General features: G+C 39.5%; 3 protein-coding genes and 1 pseudogene across 3 annotated transcripts; all 4 read left to right on the forward strand.

The window, feature by feature from the left end:
• Nucleotides 1–3,196: 3,196 nt before the first annotated feature.
• On the forward strand, nucleotides 3,197–4,150 carry LOC110503331 (olfactory receptor 11A1-like). The gene has a single exon (XM_021581697.3). It carries the CDS (start codon nucleotides 3,200–3,202, stop codon nucleotides 4,148–4,150), a length of 951 nt encoding a protein of 316 aa, XP_021437372.3. The 5' UTR covers nucleotides 3,197–3,199.
• A 6,029-nt stretch (nucleotides 4,151–10,179) lies between these two features.
• LOC110503332 (olfactory receptor 11A1-like) lies at nucleotides 10,180–11,122 on the forward strand. The gene has a single exon (XM_021581698.3). The coding sequence runs from the start codon at nucleotides 10,180–10,182 to the stop codon at nucleotides 11,110–11,112; it is 933 nt and encodes a 310-aa protein (XP_021437373.3). The 3' UTR covers nucleotides 11,113–11,122.
• Nucleotides 11,123–11,347: 225 nt separating this feature from the next.
• On the forward strand, nucleotides 11,348–17,673 carry LOC118943993 (olfactory receptor 52K1-like; annotated as a pseudogene).
• Nucleotides 17,674–18,305: 632 nt separating this feature from the next.
• Nucleotides 18,306–19,667, forward strand: LOC118943994 (olfactory receptor 2AT4-like). The gene has a single exon (XM_036961070.2). It carries the CDS (start codon nucleotides 18,306–18,308, stop codon nucleotides 19,323–19,325), a length of 1,020 nt encoding a protein of 339 aa, XP_036816965.2. The 3' UTR covers nucleotides 19,326–19,667.
• Nucleotides 19,668–20,489: the final 822 nt, after the last annotated feature.

Raw genomic sequence — 20,489 nt, forward strand, 5'->3', positions numbered from 1 at the left:
AATGTGAACATACTGGTAATGGTTTTACCAGGAGAATATACCAAACACTTTATCATGTATGGTTTCATACAAAAACATTTCTAAAACATTGTTCCTCCTTCATTCCTCCATTGTGAATAGTGTACAATTAATCAACCATCACAACTACTGAGAGGCCTGGCAAGAAGTAGTAGTCCTTTGTTACAGTGGTTATGTCTTTGGTCGAAATCTGTCTGGGAAAGACCTCGGTTTCTGGTCCCCTTTCTTGTACTGGACACCCATGATGGCACCCAGCTCCCAAGTGAGACATCATCACACAAAGACGCTGTCCGACAAGGAGTGCTCCTCACGTTTATGAAAAACCTTTTACAGCCTCGTTCATTTCCTGCAAGAACACACAGAGTCAGCAACAGAGGAGACAAACCATAGACTACTGATACATGTAGACATTCTTCTAGAAGCCATTTTCTCCTCGTCTCAGCATGTTCCCTATAATCAAACTCCACACTGTTTATGAGCAGGGCCGGTGCTTCTGACAAGACATATAAATTGGAGGGTAAATCTTATAGAGCAAAGCAATGACAGGTGCAAACAGTAATAGCATATGTGGGCAAACTGGTCCCACTTCACAAGTGGTGCTAAAACCACTGTATAATAACAGTGTAGGTATACATTGTTACTTAGTTATTGCGGTTAGTGAAATTACAAGTCAATACGATGATGATGATTTGTTTACGCTGTAGGACTATACTCACTGCTAGATGAGGATTTTATTGTTTTATATTGCTTTTAGAGTAACTCAAATGATTGTGTTTCTGAAACTGTGACTCAGGTACCCCCAGGGGTTTATACGCTTGAACCTCACGACACTTCCTATGAAGAATGTCCACCTTAACCTCTAAGAGGGGTGGGGGGTACTAAACATTTTAACATATGGAAATGTTTTATGATAGTCATACCATGGATCATTTAGCTATTTGATTTACATTTTTAGGAGCCCATTAGGTATAAAATATAAATATATAATAATTTGATAAAATATAGAATTTTGCCTTTACTACTAGGCTATAGCCATATAAACGTATTGAATAACACATGCATGAATGGCAAAAAAGACAGTCAAAAAATGAATCACAAGGAATAAGGTTTTGAAGTATCTGTCCTATATCTGGGAGATATAAGAAAGCTTAGGAAATTTGTGTTTTTTTGGACATATATTTAACCCCTTATTTTTGTTGGCAAAAAACTACCTCAATACTTCCATTAGTTTGTATGGGTTACCTTCAGACGACTTACGTGATACTTGTGTCATAAAGCAACACAAAGAACACCATTGTGTTCGCGATAGTCTCCCCTTTCCATACTGGGGTCATATTAGTGTGTAGCTCAAACGGTTCGAACACCACAGACAGACATTGGTACATCAGCGTTACCGAGTTCAGACAAGTTCCATGACACTTGTGGGTGTTGTTGAGCAAAATAAAGAACACCATCGTGAGAGTCTCCCCTTTCCATAGAGTGGTCAAAATAGTTTGCATTATATTCGTGAGAAGATTGAGACGCAACCCATGCAAAAAAACTAATATCTTTAGCTTAAGCTGACAGATTTGAAGGATGATTTTAAAGTCGCTGGGGGTGAGGACAGAGGACATTGGCTGCTCCTCCTGCTGTGATAACTGGGTTGATGATGGTGCTGCAGGGAAAATACAGCATGATACAAGTCCTTACTAACGCTTATCAAATCGAAGAGAAGTTTGGCACTGTGACAGACGTAACTGAATGGTGTATCAGTTTCACTCACTCATCCAATTTGTTATAAAGTCCAGGATCTCTCTCCTGAACTCTGGCAATCATCTTGTCACTGGCTTTGCTCCCTTTCTTCCGCACCATATCGATAAGGCATCGTGCCTGCTCTGCCCTAGTGCTGTTCTCCTCCGTCTCCGATTCTGTCTCCTCATCGTTCAGCACCTTGTCCTCCAAAAGGTCATCCAGGAGCTGCTTGATCACTGGCTTCGTCACACTGTCTATGAATGTCTTCCGAGCCTTGGAGAGCAACTTGTCTGGTGAAAGTAAATGAAGACATTGTTGGAGCGATATCTACGTCTTATGCATCTGCTTTGTAATTGTGCATGTGCAGTGTATTCTAAATATCAATTAATTGTTTAATGATGCAAGAAGCCATGATATATTTTGTTCATGGCCTACATGGTTCATGTGTTCACACAAACACAGAGAGAGAGATAGAGAGAGAGAGATTGAGACTATAGAATAATCTGTGCTCAGGAAAGTACTAATTGCAGAAAGGCAGACCTGGGCTCCTCCAACTCCTTAACACACACAACACACACACAAATACACACACACACACACAGAAACTAAGTGACGGCTTATGCCGTTTATTGGCCAAGCCGACACTGCACTAGCCTAACCACCCACTGGAGGCTGGGAGTCACACCATGACAATTGAATTATTGGTGCCATTGGAGTTCAAGTAAACACACTGCTGTATATAGTTTTTTTCTTCCTTTAAAGGGTATAAAAGGTTGGTGATATGACAGTAGTTTAGTGTGGAATAGCCCACCGGCACAGACCATACAGAAGGTCTGTCTACACCAATGCAATCTGGAAAAAGATACCAGGTGATCTAGTCTTACGTCCTGTTATTAATATATATATATATATATATGTGTGTGTATGTGTACATGTACATATTTTTATTGGTGTTTCTTTATACAGTAATACAATCAGAGGGGGAGACAATCAAGTGGGAGAAGCAGTGAGAAAGTTGGACACAGGGATTGAACCCTGGTCTCTGGTGGGGAGATGTATGTGACTTATGATGAGGAGTGTTACCACACCACAGCTCTGCACGACTAGCATCCTGTTTGATTTACACACTATGATTGGAGTGTTTGTAACAGTAGAGCAAAGATCGGTAAGCTAAGACAGTTTGTCAATTGTATTTGTATAATATATAATATTAGTGAACTACACTCGGGATGAATTAAGTTTGCTGTATGTTCTACTCAATGTCCATGACAGCCACGTAACAGGTTACTGTGGCAATAATGCAGAATCTTAGCAAATCTTTAGCAATTCTAAGAATGTGGCAGTTATGAGATGTCAATAAGAGCTTGATAGTTTCACGCGATAGATACTGTTATCCTTGTCTTGTGAACCAAATATATCTACAAATATTTCTATAAGTACTATTAGGAAAATGGAAAACTCAACACAATTCACGTCATTTATGCTAGCTGGATATAGTGACAGTGGACACTTCAAGTACTTCTATTTGATTATATTAACTGTGTTATACATCTCCATAGTCTTTGCGAACATTGTGCTTATCATGGTTATATGTATGGAGAGAAGCCTTCATGAACCCATGTATCTGTTTCTGTGCAGTTTGTTTGTGAATGAGTTGTATGGGAGCACTGCTTTGTTTCCTGCTCTTATGATTCATTTGGTTTCAGATGCCCATTCAGTTTCCACTGTGTACTGTTACCTACAGATCTTTTGCATGTACACATATGGATCTATGGAATTCTGCAATTTATCAGTCATGTCCTATGACAGGTACCTTGCTATATGTTATCCACTACAGTATAATGTCATCATGACACCCAACAGGGTGTGTTTTTTAATTTGTGTAATATGGTTGTACCCTTTTGCAAAAAGCATCATAACACTTTTTTTAACTATTCGTTTGAAATTGTGTGGGAACGTTATAGACAAAGTGTACTGTGACAACTACCTGGTAGTGAAACTTGCTTGTTCAACTTCAGACACAACAGTTAATAACATCTATGGACTCTACGGTGTTGTTTTGTCTGTCGCCATCCCTTTAATTACTATTTTGTTTTCTTATATTAAGATTCTGACAATTTGTTTGAAATCTTCCATTGAGACCAGACAGAAAGCTTTCAGCACCTGTACTCCTCATCTGGCCTCGCTGCTCAACTTCTCTTTCGGCTGTTTCTTAAATCTGCTCCAGAGTAGATTTGATAGGCCTATGAGAAATGTTCCAACTGTACTTCACACTATTTTATCAGTGTACTTTCTGATGTGCCAGCCACTTTTTAATCCTGTTGTGTATGGAGTTAGGATGACTAAAATCAGACAGGCTTGTAAATACATACTACCTGTAGGTCTGTACCCTAAAACATAAGCTAAACAGTAGTGTGACCTTTTCTGTCCTGATTGTTAGATTTTTGTGATGTCACTTGTGTGTTTTTGTTATTTATAGGCTAGTTGCAATAATGAATGGGGTGAGGATGGTGAAAATCAGACATGTAAAACAGTTTCTGATTTGTGAAATATTGCCATTTACTTGTTGTAATTCACTTGCTGGTCTCCATTGGATACCTATCGTTAAAAAAATGGACTTATCCTCCTCGTCTACAAAGCCATAAATGGCATTGGACCCACTGACCTGTCAAACTTACTCTCCCCCTATGAACCTCCACTCACTCTACGTTCAAGCCACGCCAAACTGCTCCTCGCCCCTAGCAACTGGCTCCGCACAATAGGGGACATGCCTTTAACTACCAAGCCACCGCCTTTAGAACTCTCTTCCGGACAATCTCAGGGCTGCTGGGGCCTTGAAAGCAGGCTTTAAGACTCATCTCTGTCGGCTGGCCTTCCTTTCATCCTACATTTTGATGTCATGATTCTATATACATATATATACACACACACACACACAGTATATGACTCATTACACAACAATCTCAGTGCATAAAATAAAATATTCTTCTTCTAGTTTGTCTTAAAAAAATACATGGACTTTTTTAAAGTCTTTATCAAGTTTATATTTGATGTTATACACTTTGAGATAATTCCTGTATAATGCAATACAATTATTATTTAAATAAAACTTCTTTTTTTTAAACAGAAGTTCATGACTTTGAATTTCTTACATAAGATATGCAAGACTTTCAGAATCAATTGACAACAGTGAATAAATGGATTTAAACATGTAAAAGGTAAGCCCATACACCGGATAGGTGCAGTGAAATGTGTTGTTTTACTGGGTCAGCCAAAGCAGTACGGCACCCCTGGAGCAAATTAGGGTTATATGCCTTCACCTTATTCGGACCAGCGACCTTTCAATTACTGGTCCAAAATGCTAACCGCTAGGCTACCTGACACTACTATTATCACATCCATCAGTAATGGATAATGGGCAATGTAAGTTATATACAAGCTTGGTGATTGTGTGACAATTTGAGGGAGAAATCTAGGACATACTATACCATGAAATCCAACTAAATGCATGTATTGTTTTCTCAGGGCCAACTGTTCAATGTAACATAATTCCCCTGTGTCAGCTATCTGACAGATGGCCTCTAGCTTTGGTTCTCCTCTGAAAACCTGTTGCTAAATTTGGATAGTTTATTATTTTCTAAAAATGTCCAGGTAATTCCTTGATAATTAGAAATACACTGTGTATATTTTGTTTTCAATTGAGAAATCAGAGGACTAGATACATGTATTTTTCTGGGATCACTGTGGGATATGTTTGACCCAGAATAAAATAATCCAGTAAAGGTCATGATGTAAACTCAGCAAACAAAGAAACGTCTTCCCACTGTCAACTGCGATTATTTTCAGCAAACTTTACATATGTAAATATTTGTATGAACATAACAAGATTCAACAATGGAGACAAAAACTGAACAAGTTCCACAGACATGTGACTAACAGAAATTGAATAATGTGTCCCTGAACAAAGGGGGGGGGTCAAAATAAAAGTTACAGTCAGTATCTACATTAAGTACTGCAGTGCATCTCCTCCTCATGGTTTTGCCAGTTCTTGCTGTGAGATGTTACCCCACACTTCCACCAAGGCACCTGCAAGTTCCCAGACATTTCTGGGGTGAATGGCCCTAGCCCTCACCCTCCGATCCAACAGGTCCCAGACGTGCTCAATGGGATTGAGATCCGGGCTCTTCGCTGGCCATGGCAGAACACTGACATTCCTGTCTTGCAGGAAATCATTCACAGAACGAGCAGTATGGCTGGTGGCATTGTCATGCTGGAGGGTCATGTCAGGATGAGCCTACAGGAAGGGTACCACATGAGGGAGGAGGATGTCTTCCCTGTAACGCACATTGTTGAGATTGCCTGCAATGACAACAAGCTCAGTCTGATGATGCTGTGACACACCGGCCCAGACCATGATGGACCCTCCACCCCCAAATCAATCCCGCTCCAGAGTACAGAAATCGTTGTAACGCTCATTCCTTCAACGATAAACTCAAATCTGACCATCACCCCTGGTGAGACAAAACCACGACTCATCAGTGAAGAGCACCTTTTGCCAGTCCTGTCTTGTCCAACGACGGTGAGTTTGTGCCCATAGGCGACGTTGTTGCCGGTGATGTCTGGTGAGGACCTGCATTACAGTCTGAGCACTGATGGAGGGATTGTGTGTTCCTGATGTAGCTCGGGCAGTTGTTGTTGCCATCCTGTACCTGTCCCACAGGTGTGATGTTCGAATGTACCGATCCTGTGCAGGCATTGTTACACATGGTTTACCACTGCAAGGACGATCAGCTGTCTCCCTGTAGCACTGTCTTAGGCATCTCACAGTACGGACATTGCAATTTATTGCCCTCGCCACATCTGCAGTCCTTATGCCTCCTTGCAGCATGCGTTAAGGCATGTTCACGCAGATAAGTAGGGACCCTGTGCATCTTTCTTTTGGTGTTTTTCAGAGTCAGTAGAAAAGCCTCTTTAGTGTCCTAAGTTTTCATAACTGTGACCTTAATTGCCTACCGTTTGTAAGCTGTTAGTGTCTTAACGACCATTCCACAGGTGCGTGTTCATTAATTGTTTATGGTTCATTGAACAAGTATGGGAAACAGTGTTTAAACTCTTTACAATGAAGATCTGTGGATTTTTACGAATTATCTTTGAAAGACAGGGTCCTGAAAAAGGGACGTTTCTTTTTTTGCTGAGTTTATGTACAGTGGGGAGAACAAGTATTTGATACACTGGCGATTTTGCAGGTTTTCCTACTACTAATAAAGCATGTAGAGGTCTGTAATTTTTATCATAGGCACACTTCAACCGTGAGAGACGGAATCTAAAACAAAAATCCAGAAAATCACATTGTATGATTTTTAAGTAATTAATTAGCATTTTATTGCATGACATAATTATTTAATACATCAGAAAAGCAGAACTTAATATTTGGTACAGAAACCTTTGTTTGCAATTACAGAGATCATACGTTTCCTGTATTTCTTGACCAGGTTTGCACACACTGCAGCAGGGATTTTGGCCCACTCCTAAACAGACCTTCTCCAGATCCTTCAGGTTTTTGGGGTTTTAGATTCCATCTCTCACAGTTGAAGTGTACCTATGATAAAAAATTACAGACCTCTACGTGCTTTGTAAGTAGGAAAACCTGCAAAATCGGCAGTGTATCATATACTTGTTCATGTACTCCATTAATACTTTTCCATGAGGAAAGCATAATAAACATGTTTATTGAGTCATTAGCTTCCAGGTCATTAGTCCACTATATTGCCTTGTTCCCTAGGAACCAATTAATGCAGCTATTAACCTGTAGAGACCCGAGGGGCTCCGGGAGAGGCACGGCTGGTCTTGATTGCATCCCAAATGGTAACCTATTCCCTATATATATATTCCCTATTCCCTATATTAGCCAGAAGCCTCTCGTCAAAAGTAGTGCACTATAAAGGCAATAGGGTGCCATTTGAGACTCATACATTCTGTCATCCCCTCTGGGTGGATAGGCACTGAAAGTGTACTGTAGGTCTAAAGAAGACAAGAGTGATAATAAGAATCCTCACTTTTACCTGAGCAGGAAAAGCTTTGGGCCTAGGTTTTAGACTATAGCTAGGACTCAGGCTGCTGAGTTATTCTATGTTTTCCCTAGTTAGATCAAATGGTCAAGAAAAACGACAGTGCCCTAACTGTGTATTCTGGGTACCAGTATGTTTGTGCTATTAGTCCACCCCTTGTCATGCCAAACATGACAAGGAGCTAGAATGATAGCACAAAAAGATCTGGGGCCAGGCTACCAATGATGACCTCTCCTCAGACGGTTGTGTCTCTCATTCTGACTATAGCTAGCAAGGTAGCCACTCAACAGTACCCAGCTACCTCCCTGAATTACAGGACCCAGATCAAGACTGGTCATAGAATAAATAGAATAAAAAATGCTCAATGCAGAATCTCCATTGACAGTATGTTTTAGTCCAGGAGTAGACTTAATCTGCGTCTGGGTGACCTTCCCTTTGTCAGAAGCTTTGGATTGGTTCGACTGAATTATTTATTTATTATGCACAGTACACAGAACACAAACTCCTGGAAGGTTAATGTGAGAGCTGATAGCATTGCCTACACAGCAGGTTGGTGATTTTGTCGAGTGCCAGGCTAGAGGGTCCCAACACTTCAAATAAAATCAAATTGTATTTGTCACATGCGCCGAATTAAACAGATGAAGACCTTACCGTGAAATTCTTGCTTACAAGCCCTCAACCAACAATGCAGTTTTAAGAAAAATAAGAGTTAAGAAAAATATATACTAAATTAACTAAAGTAAAAAAGAAAAGAGCAACAATAAAATAACAATAATGAGGCCACCGGTACCAAGTCAACGTGCCGGAGTACTGGTTAGTTTGTACATGTAGGTAGGGGTAAAGTGACTACGCATGGATAATAAACAGCGAGTAGCAGCAGGGGGGGGGGGGGCAATAAAAATAGTCTGGGTAGCGATATGATTAGATGTCCAGGAGTCTTATGGCTTGGGGGTAGAAGCAGTAAAAAATATATTTTGGACCTAGACTTGGCGCTCCGGTATCGTTTGTCGTGCGGTACCAGAGAGAACAGTCTATGACTAAGGTGGCTGGAGTCTTTGGCAATTTTTAGGACCTTCCTCTAACACAGCGTGGTTTAGAGGTCCTGGATAACAGGAAGCTTGGCCCCAGTGATGTAATGGGCTGTACGCAGTACCCTCTGTTGCGCCTTGCGGTCAGAGGCCGATCAGTTGCCATACCAGGTGGTGATGCAACCGGTCAGGATGCTCTCGATGGTGCAGCTGTAGAACTTTTTGAGGATCTGAGGACCCATGCCAAATCTTTTCAGTCTCCTGAGGGGGAATAGGCATTGTCGTGCCCTCTTCACGAGTGTCTTGGTGTGTTTGGACCATGTTTGTTTGTTTCTGATGTGGACAACAAGGAACTTGAAGCTCTCAACCTGCTCCACTTTAGCCACATCTATGGGTGAATGCTCGGCCCTCCTTTTCCTGTAGTCCACGATCATACATTGTTTTAACAGCATCATAGGCCACTAACAAAGCCTACCAGTACACATGTCCCTCTTACCATGTGTACTGTAACAGTATTGCTTCCATCCCCTGCCTTGCCCCAACCTGGGCTAAAACCAGGGACCCTCTGACCACATCAAGAACCGTCACCCACGAAGCATCGTTACCTGTCAATCCACAAAAGCCATGGCCCTTGCAGAGCAAGGGAAACAACTACTTCTAGGTCTCAGAAAGAGTGACATCACCGATTGAACAAAAGATAGCACTGCCAACAAGCTAGCCATTTCACATCAGTTGTACATGCCTTGTGTAATCTACTTTTCTCTATGAGTTACTGTAGTTTGTATAGATTTTAAGAAAGGCTTTGCACCTCCTCCCTAGATGGCCTGTGGTACAAAATGGTGTCTGTTTTTCTCTGGACGGTTTCCGTGACTCTGAGAATATCTAATTGTCCCCAGGTATTGGTGTACACTTGCATATCACACCATGGCAGGTGTTTTTTTTTATAGGTATAAGTATAGGAATCGTTTGAGGAGTTTAAGCAGTTCATCAATGATTAGAGATGGTCTGTCAAAATGTTGGATTTAGCATACTTTACAGGTAATCAATTCATTATTTTCCATTTCATTTTGATAAGTAACATGAGTGCCGGATACAAAGTATAATATTGTTTGTTTTAGGCAATGAATTATTTTATCAGAAGAATCTAAAGCTGTCTGTATTGGTGAGTATAGATGTGAGCAAATGTATCTCTGAATGAACAAGTCAAGGAATAATCCATTTAGGTTGTTTGATGTTTATGATTTCATGATTTTAATATATATTTAAGCTTCAGTAGGAGGATTTGCTCCTCTCCTTCAAACATTGACAGCACATCTTTACCAACTCCCAGGACCATGGAAAACTCTACTCACTACGAGGTCTTTAGGCTTGCTGCATACGGTGATATCGGACAAATGAAGTATTTCTACTTTGCTGTAGTAACTGTTTTATATTTTGTCATCATTCTTGCCAATGCTTTACTTATTGGAGTTATCTGCATTGAAAGAAGCCTTCATGAACCCATGTATCTGTTTCTATGTGCTTTGTTTGTTAATCAGTTGTATGGGAGCACTGGTTTGTTTCCTGCTCTCATGTTTTACTTGCTGTCTGACACACATGATATTTCCCTTCTTTATTGTTATCTCCAGGTTTATGTGTTGTGCACATATGCTATAACAGAATTTTGTAATTTAGCAGTTATGTCCTATGACAGGTACATCTCTATTTGTTATCCTCTACAGTATAACAATATTATGACACCTAAAATAATTTCTGGCTTAATTCTACTGCCCTGGGTGTATTCTTTTTTCCTAATCGCCATCGTTATCTCCCTGAGTTTGCGACTGCAATTTTGTGGTAACATTCTAGACAGACTGTATTGTGACAACTACTCAGTCGTCAAGCTTGCCTGTTCAAATACTATGCTGAATAACATATGGGGTCTTGTTTGCACTGTGCTTTCTTTTTCTTGTACTATATTTCCTACCATATACTCATATGTAAGAATTCTACAGGTATGTTTAAAGTCTTCTAAAGAGACGAAGCAGAAAGCATTTAACACCTGTACACCACATATAGCCTCTTTGCTGAACTTCTTATTTGGCTGTTTATTTGTGATTCTACAAGGAAGATATGATACTGCACATCTTCCACCTATACTTCGCACTATTTTATTAGTTTATTTTCTGATATGTCCACCACTTTTCAATCCTTTAATGCATGGCGTTAGGATGGTTAAAATCAGGCAGGCTTGTAAAAAGGTACTAGGACTTCACCCTAAAACATAAACAGATGATTTTTGTAATATTGAATTATGTTTTGTTACTTATAGTTGCTATCATTGACTGTGCAAATATGTATAATTTTGCCATAATTTTTCTGTAGACCAATGATTATTGTAAAGCATCAAGTTTATAATGTATTGTAACTGAGAATGATTTGTGTCATATTAGCTAGTTAACTGCATAACTACAGAGCATCAAGGGGCGCTGCCCTCCCTACCTTCAGGTTGTGCTTAAACAGATGCTAACAGGGATCTTTGGGACGACCCTACACCCCAACCAGCTCTGCCACCTCTGTTCTCTTGGCCCACCGTTACATTTCTGCAATGTATATGTAACATGTCTTCATGTTATTCTAGCAGTGATGGCTTATGACAGGTATGTCACCATTTGTAAGCAATTTCAATATCAGAACATTGGTATATATTATTATTATTATTCCCATAACTCTTTTCAAATGTTTATCACTTCAAGGCTCCCTTGTGCAGGAAACAATCTATGTTTTTTTGTGATGACTAAGCAGTTGTTAAACTCTCCTGTGTTGAAAGTGCACTGAGTAACCTGTATGGTATATGTATCATATCAAGTCTAGTAGTTTTACCTTTGGTGTTAGTTGTGCTCTCATATGTCAAAATAGTAAATCCTCAAAGGAGTAATGAAAGAAGGCTTTTAATGTGTGTACTCCCCACTTGATCACTTTCATCAACTTCTCTGCAAGCCATCCTTTTTTCTGTTATTTACAACAGGCACAGCACAGTTATCAAGGAGGTTAATGTATTAATATCAGTACAGTCCATTCTTTTCCCACCACTGGTACACCCTATCATATATGGTATTAGGACCAAGGAGATCAGGACATGTGTTACAAAAATTATAAGAACAAGAATCTTTCCTAACTCTCTTGATTTTCCTCATCGAACATCTGAACCTAAACTGGTACCAATTATGACTTTAGATATTACAGCAGCAGGGCAGGGTTGATGGTTTGAATCCCAGGTCTGACAGGAACATCTGCCAGAACTGAATGCTTATACATTTGTTTTGATCATCAACCTAATCTCTTCTCCTTTGTATTGCATTCGATTTCTGTGAATTCTTCTGCATTTCGTTAAATGTATTTTACTGTAGTAAAGTCAAATCAGTGATGCTGCTGTGTGTTCTTCTAGCATGTCAATGGACATGTATGTGTGTTTCAGTGGGGTTGGGAACAAAGTAAAAGGATGTAATAAATTCTGTTTCAACAAATGGGCATTAAAGTAGTCTTCTAGAAGTGACAGTTCTAGCAGATTCTTTTGATATTTAGATTACATTTTAATTAGCAAATGAAATACACAACTAATTTCCTTTAAAATAAAAGGGATGAATCCATTTTCTTGATCAAACAGTTGTTTATTAATTTAGTCATGCTACACTGAATAAAACATTGCATTATTTATTGTAAATTAAAATGCTTCAAATGCATTTTTGAAAGAGATTCATGTACAATGAGGAAGATCAGCCCAATATGGGCTGTATGGCGTCTAAGATCACTGGAAGCGCCATACTCCATTTTGAAGTAGTCCATTTCCTTCTTCTACGAGTTTTTTTTAACAGGTATGAAGCCAAGTTTGGCTATTTATTGCCACCTGCAGTTATGGAATGTTTGCTCATAAATTTAATGCATTGGCTAATCCCTCCTGGTGACCTGTATGGAATTATGAGATCCTTCCTTAACCCATATGAAGTCCCACCCAGTTACTACTCTAGTGACGTTTGGCCACTTGAGTCCAATATCTATCTCTACGCTTGCAAACTTTATAGACTGGGCGCTGAGCTAAAGGAATGACACATCTGGCATTTGCCGTAATTACCTGGCCAGTCTGTTTCTGCTTAATTCTTAAATATATGTTCACTCCATAGGAGGTTGGTGGCACCTTAATTGGGGAGAAAGGGCTTGAGCGGCATACAGTTGAAGTAGGAAGTTTACATACACTTAGGATGGAGTCATTAAAACTAGTTTTTCAACCAATAAACAACTTTCTTGTTAACAAACTATAGTTTGGGCAAGTTGGTTAGGACTTGCCAAAAACAAATCTACTTTGGGCATGACACAAGTAATTTTTCCAACAATTGTTTACAGACAGATTATTTCACTGTATCATAATTCCAGTGGGTCAAAAGTTTACATACACTAAGTTGACTGTGCCTTTAAACAACTTGGAAAATTCCCGATAATTATGTCATGGTTTTAGAAGCTTCCGATAGGCTAATTGACATAATTAGAGTCAATTGGATGTGTAGCTGTGGATGTATTTCAAGGCCTACCTTCAACCTCAGCGCCTCTTTGCTTGACATCATGGGAAAATCTAAAGAAATCAAACAAGACCTCAGAAAGAAAATTGTAGACCTCCACAAGTCTGGTTCATCCTTGGGAGCAATTTCCAAATGCCTGAAGGTACAACGTTCATCTGTACAAACAATAGTACGCAAGTATAAACACCATGGAACCACACAGCCGTCATACCGCTCAGGAAGGAGACGCTTTCTGTCTCCTAGAGAGGAACGTACTTTGGTGCGAGAAGTGAAAATAAATCCCAGAACAACAGCAAAGGACCTTGTGAAGATGGTGGAGGAAACAGGTACAAAAGTATCTATATCCAAAGTAAACGAGTCCTATATCGACATAACATGAAAGGCCACTCAGCAAGGAAGAAGCCACTGCTCCAAAACTGCCATAAAAAAGCCAGACTATAGTTTGCAAATGCACATGGGGACAAACGCCGTACTTTTTGGAGAAATGTCCTCTGGTCTGATGAAACAGAAATAGAACTGTTTGGCCATAATGACTATCGTTATGTTTGGAGGACAAAGGGGGAGGCTTGCAAGCCGAAGAACACCATCCCAACCATGAAGCACAGGGGTGGCAGCATCATATTATGGGGGTGCTTTGCTGCAGTAGGGACTGGTGCACTTCACAAAATAAATGGCATCATGAGGTAGGAAAATTCTGTGGATATATTGAAGCAACATCTCAAGACATCAGTCAGGAAGTTAAAGCCTGGTCCCAAATGGGTCTTCCAAATGGACAATGTCCCCAAGCATACTTCCAAAGTTGTGGCAAAATGGCTTAAGGACAACAAAGTCAAGGTATTAGAGTGGCCATCACAAAGCCCTGACCTCAAGCCTATAGAAAATTTGAGGGCAGAACTGAAAAAGCGTGTGCGAGCAAGGAGGCCTACATACCCAACTCAGTTACACCAGCTCTGTCAGGAGGAATGAGTCAAAATTCCCCAAACTTATTGTGGGAAGCTTGTGGAAGGCTACTCGAAACGATTGACCCAAGTTAAACAATTTAAAGGCAATGCTACCAAATACTAATTGAGTGTATGCAAACTTCTGACCCACTAGGAATGTGATGAAAGAAATAAAAGCTGAAATAAATAATTCTCTCTACTCTTATTCTAACATTTCACATTCTTAAAATAAAGTGGTGATCATAACTCACAGGGATTTTTTATTAGGATTAAATGTCAGGAATTGTAAAAAACTGAGTTTAAATGTATTTGACTAAGGGCTATGTAAACTTCCGACTTCCACTGTATATTTCTGTTTGTGATGTACAGTGGGGCAAAAAAAGTATTTAGTCAGCCACCAATTGTGCAAGTTCTCCCACTTAAAAAGATGAGAGAGGCCTATAATTTTCATCATAGGTACACTTCAACTATGACAGATAAAATGAGAAAAAAATGTAGAAAATCACATTGTAGAATTTTTAATGAATTTATTTGCAAATTATGGTGGAAAATAAGTATTTGTTCAATAACAAAAGTTTATTTCAATACTTTGTTATATACCCTTTGTTGGCAATGACAGAGGTCAAATGTTTTCTGTAAGTCTTCACAAGGTTTTCACACACTGTTGCTGGTATTTTGGCCCATTCCTCCATGCAGATCTCCTCTAGAGCAGTGATGTTTTGGGGCTGTTGTTGGGCAACACGGACTTTCAACTCCCTCCAAAGATTTTCTATGGGGTTGAGCTCTGGAGACTGGCTAGGCCACTCCAAGACCTTGAAATGCTTCTTACGAAGCCACTCCTTCATTGCCCATCATCTTCAATACCCTTGCTGATGGAAGGAGGTTTTCACTCAAAATCTCACGATACATGGCCCCATTCATTCTTTCCTTTACACGGATCAGTCGTCCTGGTCCCTTTGCAGAAAAACAGCCCCAAAGCATGATGTTTCCACCCCCATGCTTCACAGTAGGTATGGTGTTCTTTGGATGCAACCCAGCATTCTTTGTCCTCCAAACACGACGAGTTGAGTTTTTACCAAAAGTTATATTTTGGTTTCATCTGACCATATGACATTCTCCCAATCTTCTTCTGGATCATCCAAATGCTCTCTAGCAAACTTCAGACGAGCCTGGACATGTACTGGCTTAAGCAGGGGGACACGTCTGGCACTGCAGGATTTGAGTCCCTGGCGGCGTAGTGTGTTACTGATGGTAGGCTTTGTTACTTTGGTCCCAGCTCTCTGCAGGTCATTCACTAGATCCCCCCGTGTGGTTCTGGGATTTTTGCTCACCGTTCTTGTGATCATTTTGACCCCACGGGGTGAGATCTTGCGTGGAGCCCCAGATCGAGGGAGATTATCAGTGGTCTTGTATGTCTTCATTTCCTAATAATTGCTCCCACAGTTGATTTCTTCAAACCATGCTGCTTACCTATTGCAGATTCAGTCTTCCCAGCCTGGTGCAGGTCTACAATTTTGTTTCTGGTGTCCTTTGACAGCTCTTTGGGCTTGGCCATAGTGGAGTTTGGAGTGTGACTGTTTGAGGTTGTGGACAGGTGTCTTTTATACTGATAACAAGTTCAAAGAGGTGCCATTAATGCAGGTAACGAGTGGAGGACAGAGGAGCCTCTTAACCTCTAGCGTCGAGCAATCCCGTATCCGGGAGCGTAATCATAGCCTCAAGCTCATTACCATAACGCAACGTTTCCTATTCATGAAAATCGCAAATGAAATTAAATAAATATATTGAAACACAAGCTTAGCCTTTTGTTAACAACACTGTCATCTCAGATTTTCAAAATTTGCTTTAACCAAAGCTACACAAGCATTTGTGTAAGAGTATTGATAGCCTAGCATAGCATTAAGCCTAGCATTCAGCAGGCAACATTTTCACAAAAACAAGAAAAGCATTCAAATAAAATAATTTACCTTTGAAGAACTTCGGATGTTTTCAATGACGAGACTCTCAGTTAGATAGCAAATGTTCATCTTTTCCAAAGAGATTATTTGTGTAAGAGAAATAGCTCCGTTTGCCTAAGAAAAAAAAACGAAAATGCAGTCAACACAACGCCAAACTTTTTTCCAAATTAGCTCCATAATATCGACAGAAACATGGCAAACGTTGTTTAGAATCAATCCTCAAGGTGTTTTTCACAATTCTATTAAATGAAAAATCATTCCTGGCAGTCGGTTTCTCATCAAAGGCAAACGGAAAAATACTGCAGCTGGAGATTACGCAATAATTGCGACAGAGGACACCAAGCGACCACCTGGTAGATGTAGTCTCTTATGGTCAATCTTCCAATGATACGCCTACAAATACGTCACAATGCTGCAGACACCTTGGGGAAAACGTGGAAAACGTAAGCTGACCCCTAGCTCCTCCACAGCCATATAAGGAGTCATTGGAATGAGGCGGTTTCAAAAAATTTGGCACTTCCTGATTGGATTTTTATCTGGGTTTCGCCTGTAACATCAGTTCTGTGGCACTCACAGACAATATCTTTGCAGTTTTGGAAACGTCAGAGTGTTTTCTTTCCAAAGCTGTCAATTATATGCATAGTTGAGCATCTTTTCGTGACAAAATATCTTGTTTAAAACGGGAACGTTTTTCATCCAAATATTAAAAGAGCGCCCCCTATATCGAAGAAGTTAAAGAAGAAGTTACAGGTCTGTGAGAGACAGAAATCTTGCTTGTTTGTAGGTGACCAAATACTTATTTTCCACCATAATTTGCAAATAAATTCATAAAAAATCCTACAATGTATTCAGAAAACAATCACCCACAACACAGGTGGGAAAAGGCTACCTAAGTATGATTCTCAATCAGAGACAACTAACGACACATGCCTCTGATTGAGAACCGTATCAGGCCAAACGCAAAACACAACATAGAAAACGAACATAGACAACCCACCCCAACTCACGCCCTGACCAACCTAAAACAAAGACATAACAAAAGAACTAAGGTCAGAACGTGACTCCTGTTTCTCATGGTCATCTCCATTGAAACAAGTCTACATGTTTTTGTTCCACTTGGCTGTAATTGAAAGTTATTCAGTCTGTCCAAAGATCATGAGATACCTCCTCGTGGGAATCCAAGATATCTCGCTTGGCTGTTTAATCCAATCTCTTTCAGTAGAGTCTATTCATATCTGATTCTAACAGTGATTGCCTGTGACCAGTTTGGCTCTATTTGTAAGCCCTTGCAGTACCACACCATCATGACCCCTAATAAAGTCAACCTGTTGCTGGCGGTGGTGTATATCGTCCAAATTCATAGAAGCAAGGACTGACCATCCATGATATCAAAATCATATTTTTAACCATGTTTTGAGGCTATACAGTGTTTGTTTTCAGTTATATTGTTTATAAACAATGGAGTGAAACAAGCTTATATTTTGGGTTCTTATGGGGTAAGACAGTTGACTAAGCCCATGAGGCATTCATAAGTATATTTTTCAAGAATCAATGGGTGCATATGATTATTTTAAAAGTTTGAAAATGTAAGATTGCCCATTTAAGTGAACCAAAATAATTGGACTACAGTCAAACAAACACAAACACCTCCCTGATCTCAAACGAAGTGATACAAATACATCCTTAATTAATGCCATTGGGTGACATCTCTCTAAGACATTGCTTTAATTTGGAAAATACTAAAAATACTCATGTCAATTATGATATGGTGAAGGTATAAAAAAGGCTCAAATGTATCATGCCAGCCAACATCTTACTTGGAAGACTGTTCATTGTAGAATGTTCTCATCTTCATCAAATTCATTCACACCAACTCTAGTGTATTAACCTGATGGTAACTATTTTGACATTTGCATATTTTCTAAATGTTTATTTTATTACTGCATTATATTATATGTAAAATGATGTCTGATAACTTCTGATTCTAATTGTCTTTTACTCAGGAAATATGAACCAAACTGTCTTGCATAGCACTGTATTTTTCACTGCGTATGGACCTCCAGGCCCACTCAACTACGCAGCTTTTTTCTTAACATTTTTGCTTTTCTTCATTACAATATTTGCCAACATCAGTCTCATGCTTGTCATCTACTTAGAATCACACTTACACAAGCCCATGTACATATTTCTGTTCAACTTGGCGGTGAATGGACTGATTGGGTGTTTATCCGTCTGTCCGAAGATCATGGACAATCTTGTTAATGACATAAAGGACATCTCTCACAAAGGTTGTTTATTGCAGGTGTTTTTCAGCAGTGTATATGCAACGTGTGCTTACGTTATTCTAGCAGTGATGGCATATGACAGGTATGTCTCAATTTGTAAGCCATTGCAATATCATAGCATTATGACCCCTTCTAAAGTGAAGATGTTGGTAGCATTGGTATATTTTATTCCCATAACTATGCTTGCTTTTCAAATATTTATCACTTCTAGGCTGCCTGTGTGCAGCTACAATATCAACAAGCTTTTTTGTGATAACTTAGCAGTTGTTAAACTCTCCTGTGTTGAAAGTGCACTGAGTAACCTGTATGGTATATGTATCATATCAAGTCTAGTGGTTTTACCTTTTGTGTTAGTTGTGCTCTCATACATCAAAATATTACTTGTTTGCTTGAAAGTCTCAAAGGAGTCACGAACTAAGGCTTTTAATACGTGTACTCCCCACTTGATCACTTTCATCAACTTCTCTACAGCCATCCTTTTTTCTGTTATTTACAACAGGCACAGCACAGTTAGCAAGGAGGTTAATGTATTAATATCAGTACAGTCCATTATTTTCCCACCACTGGTACACCCTATCATATATGGTATTAGGACCAAGGAGATCAGAACATGTATTACAAAAATTATAAGAACAAGAATCTTTCCTAACTCTCTTGATTTTCCTCATCGAAAATCTGAACGTAAACTGGTACCAATTATGACTTTAGATGGTACAGCAGCAGGGCAAGGGTTGCCGGTTTGAATCCCAGGTATCACAAGAACTTATGACAGAATGTGAGCCGCCAGAACTGAATGTTTTTATCATCAACCTAATCGCTTGTTACTCCTTTGTTTTGCATTTTTTTGTGAATTATTATGCATTTTGTTAAGCCTATTTTACTGTAGGAAAGTCAAATAAGGGATGGTGGTGTGTCGCTGACCCGATGTCCTTCCAATTTAGCATTTCAGTGGGCATGTATGTGTGTTTCAGGGGGGTTGGGGACAGAGAAAAGGATGTAAATGGGCGGATCTAGTAGATCCTTTTGATATTTTGAAAAAATGTGAATTAGAAAGTCAAATAAACAAATAATTTCCTGTAAAAAAAGGGATGGATGCATTTTCTTGATCAAATAGTTTATTAATTTAGTCATCCTAAAATAAATACAACTATTTTTGCATTATTTATTGTTTATGTAATTGAAAATAATTCAAATGCATTTTTTTAAATAGTTTCATGTAAAATGAGGAAGTTCAGGCCAGTTCCCCACTCAAATACACTTAATCTAAAGACACCTCAGTTTGTGTTACAAACATAGACATCGCGTCAGCATATCTGTCCCAATATGACGTCTGTGAGAGTATGGGCAGCGCCATTGAGGCCATCTACATTTTGAAGTTGTCAATTTTCTTATTCTACTACTTCTATGAGTTGGCAAACAATCTGAAAGGTTGCATAATGCCACTCTGAGAGTGTTGTTTGAACAGGTATAAAGTTGGTGATTTACTGCCACCTGCAGTTTGCCCACAAGTATGATTCATTGGCTGATCCCTCATGATGACCTTCATGGAATGATGTTATCCTTCCTTAACCCATAGGAAGTCCAACCCAGTTACTACTCTCGTGGCTTTTGGCCACAAGAGTTCTCTATCTCTATGCTTTCAAACTTTTTAGACCGGCCACTGAGCTAAAGATTGTCCAGCCCATCTGGCATTTGGCCTAACTGCCTGGCCAGTCTGTTTCTGCTTAATTCTTCAAGATATGTGCACACTGTAATTTAAGCACAGGTGTTGTTTCACACCAATATTCCATGATAATGTCCCTGAGAGGAAAAGTTTGTGGGGTGTGTCAGTGTTAACATGGAGAACACCTCTGGTACAGCATAACATTCTAAGTGAACCACAGTGTGATTCTACTTCATTTGAAATT

The sequence above is a fragment of the Oncorhynchus mykiss genome, chromosome 24 (assembly GCF_057628025.1).
Source record: "Oncorhynchus mykiss isolate SJ-2025 chromosome 24, ASM5762802v1, whole genome shotgun sequence".
NCBI classification, from domain to species: Eukaryota; Metazoa; Chordata; class Actinopteri; order Salmoniformes; family Salmonidae; genus Oncorhynchus; species Oncorhynchus mykiss.

Excerpts from the sequence above, each read along its gene's own strand:
- LOC118943994 (XM_036961070.2), top strand. The coding sequence starts at position 18,306 with ATGAACCAAACTGTCTTGCATAGCACTGTATTTTTCACTGCGTATGGA.
- LOC110503332 (XM_021581698.3), top strand. The coding sequence starts at position 10,180 with ATGGAAAACTCTACTCACTACGAGGTCTTTAGGCTTGCTGCATACGGT.
- LOC110503331 (XM_021581697.3), top strand. The coding sequence starts at position 3,200 with ATGGAAAACTCAACACAATTCACGTCATTTATGCTAGCTGGATATAGT.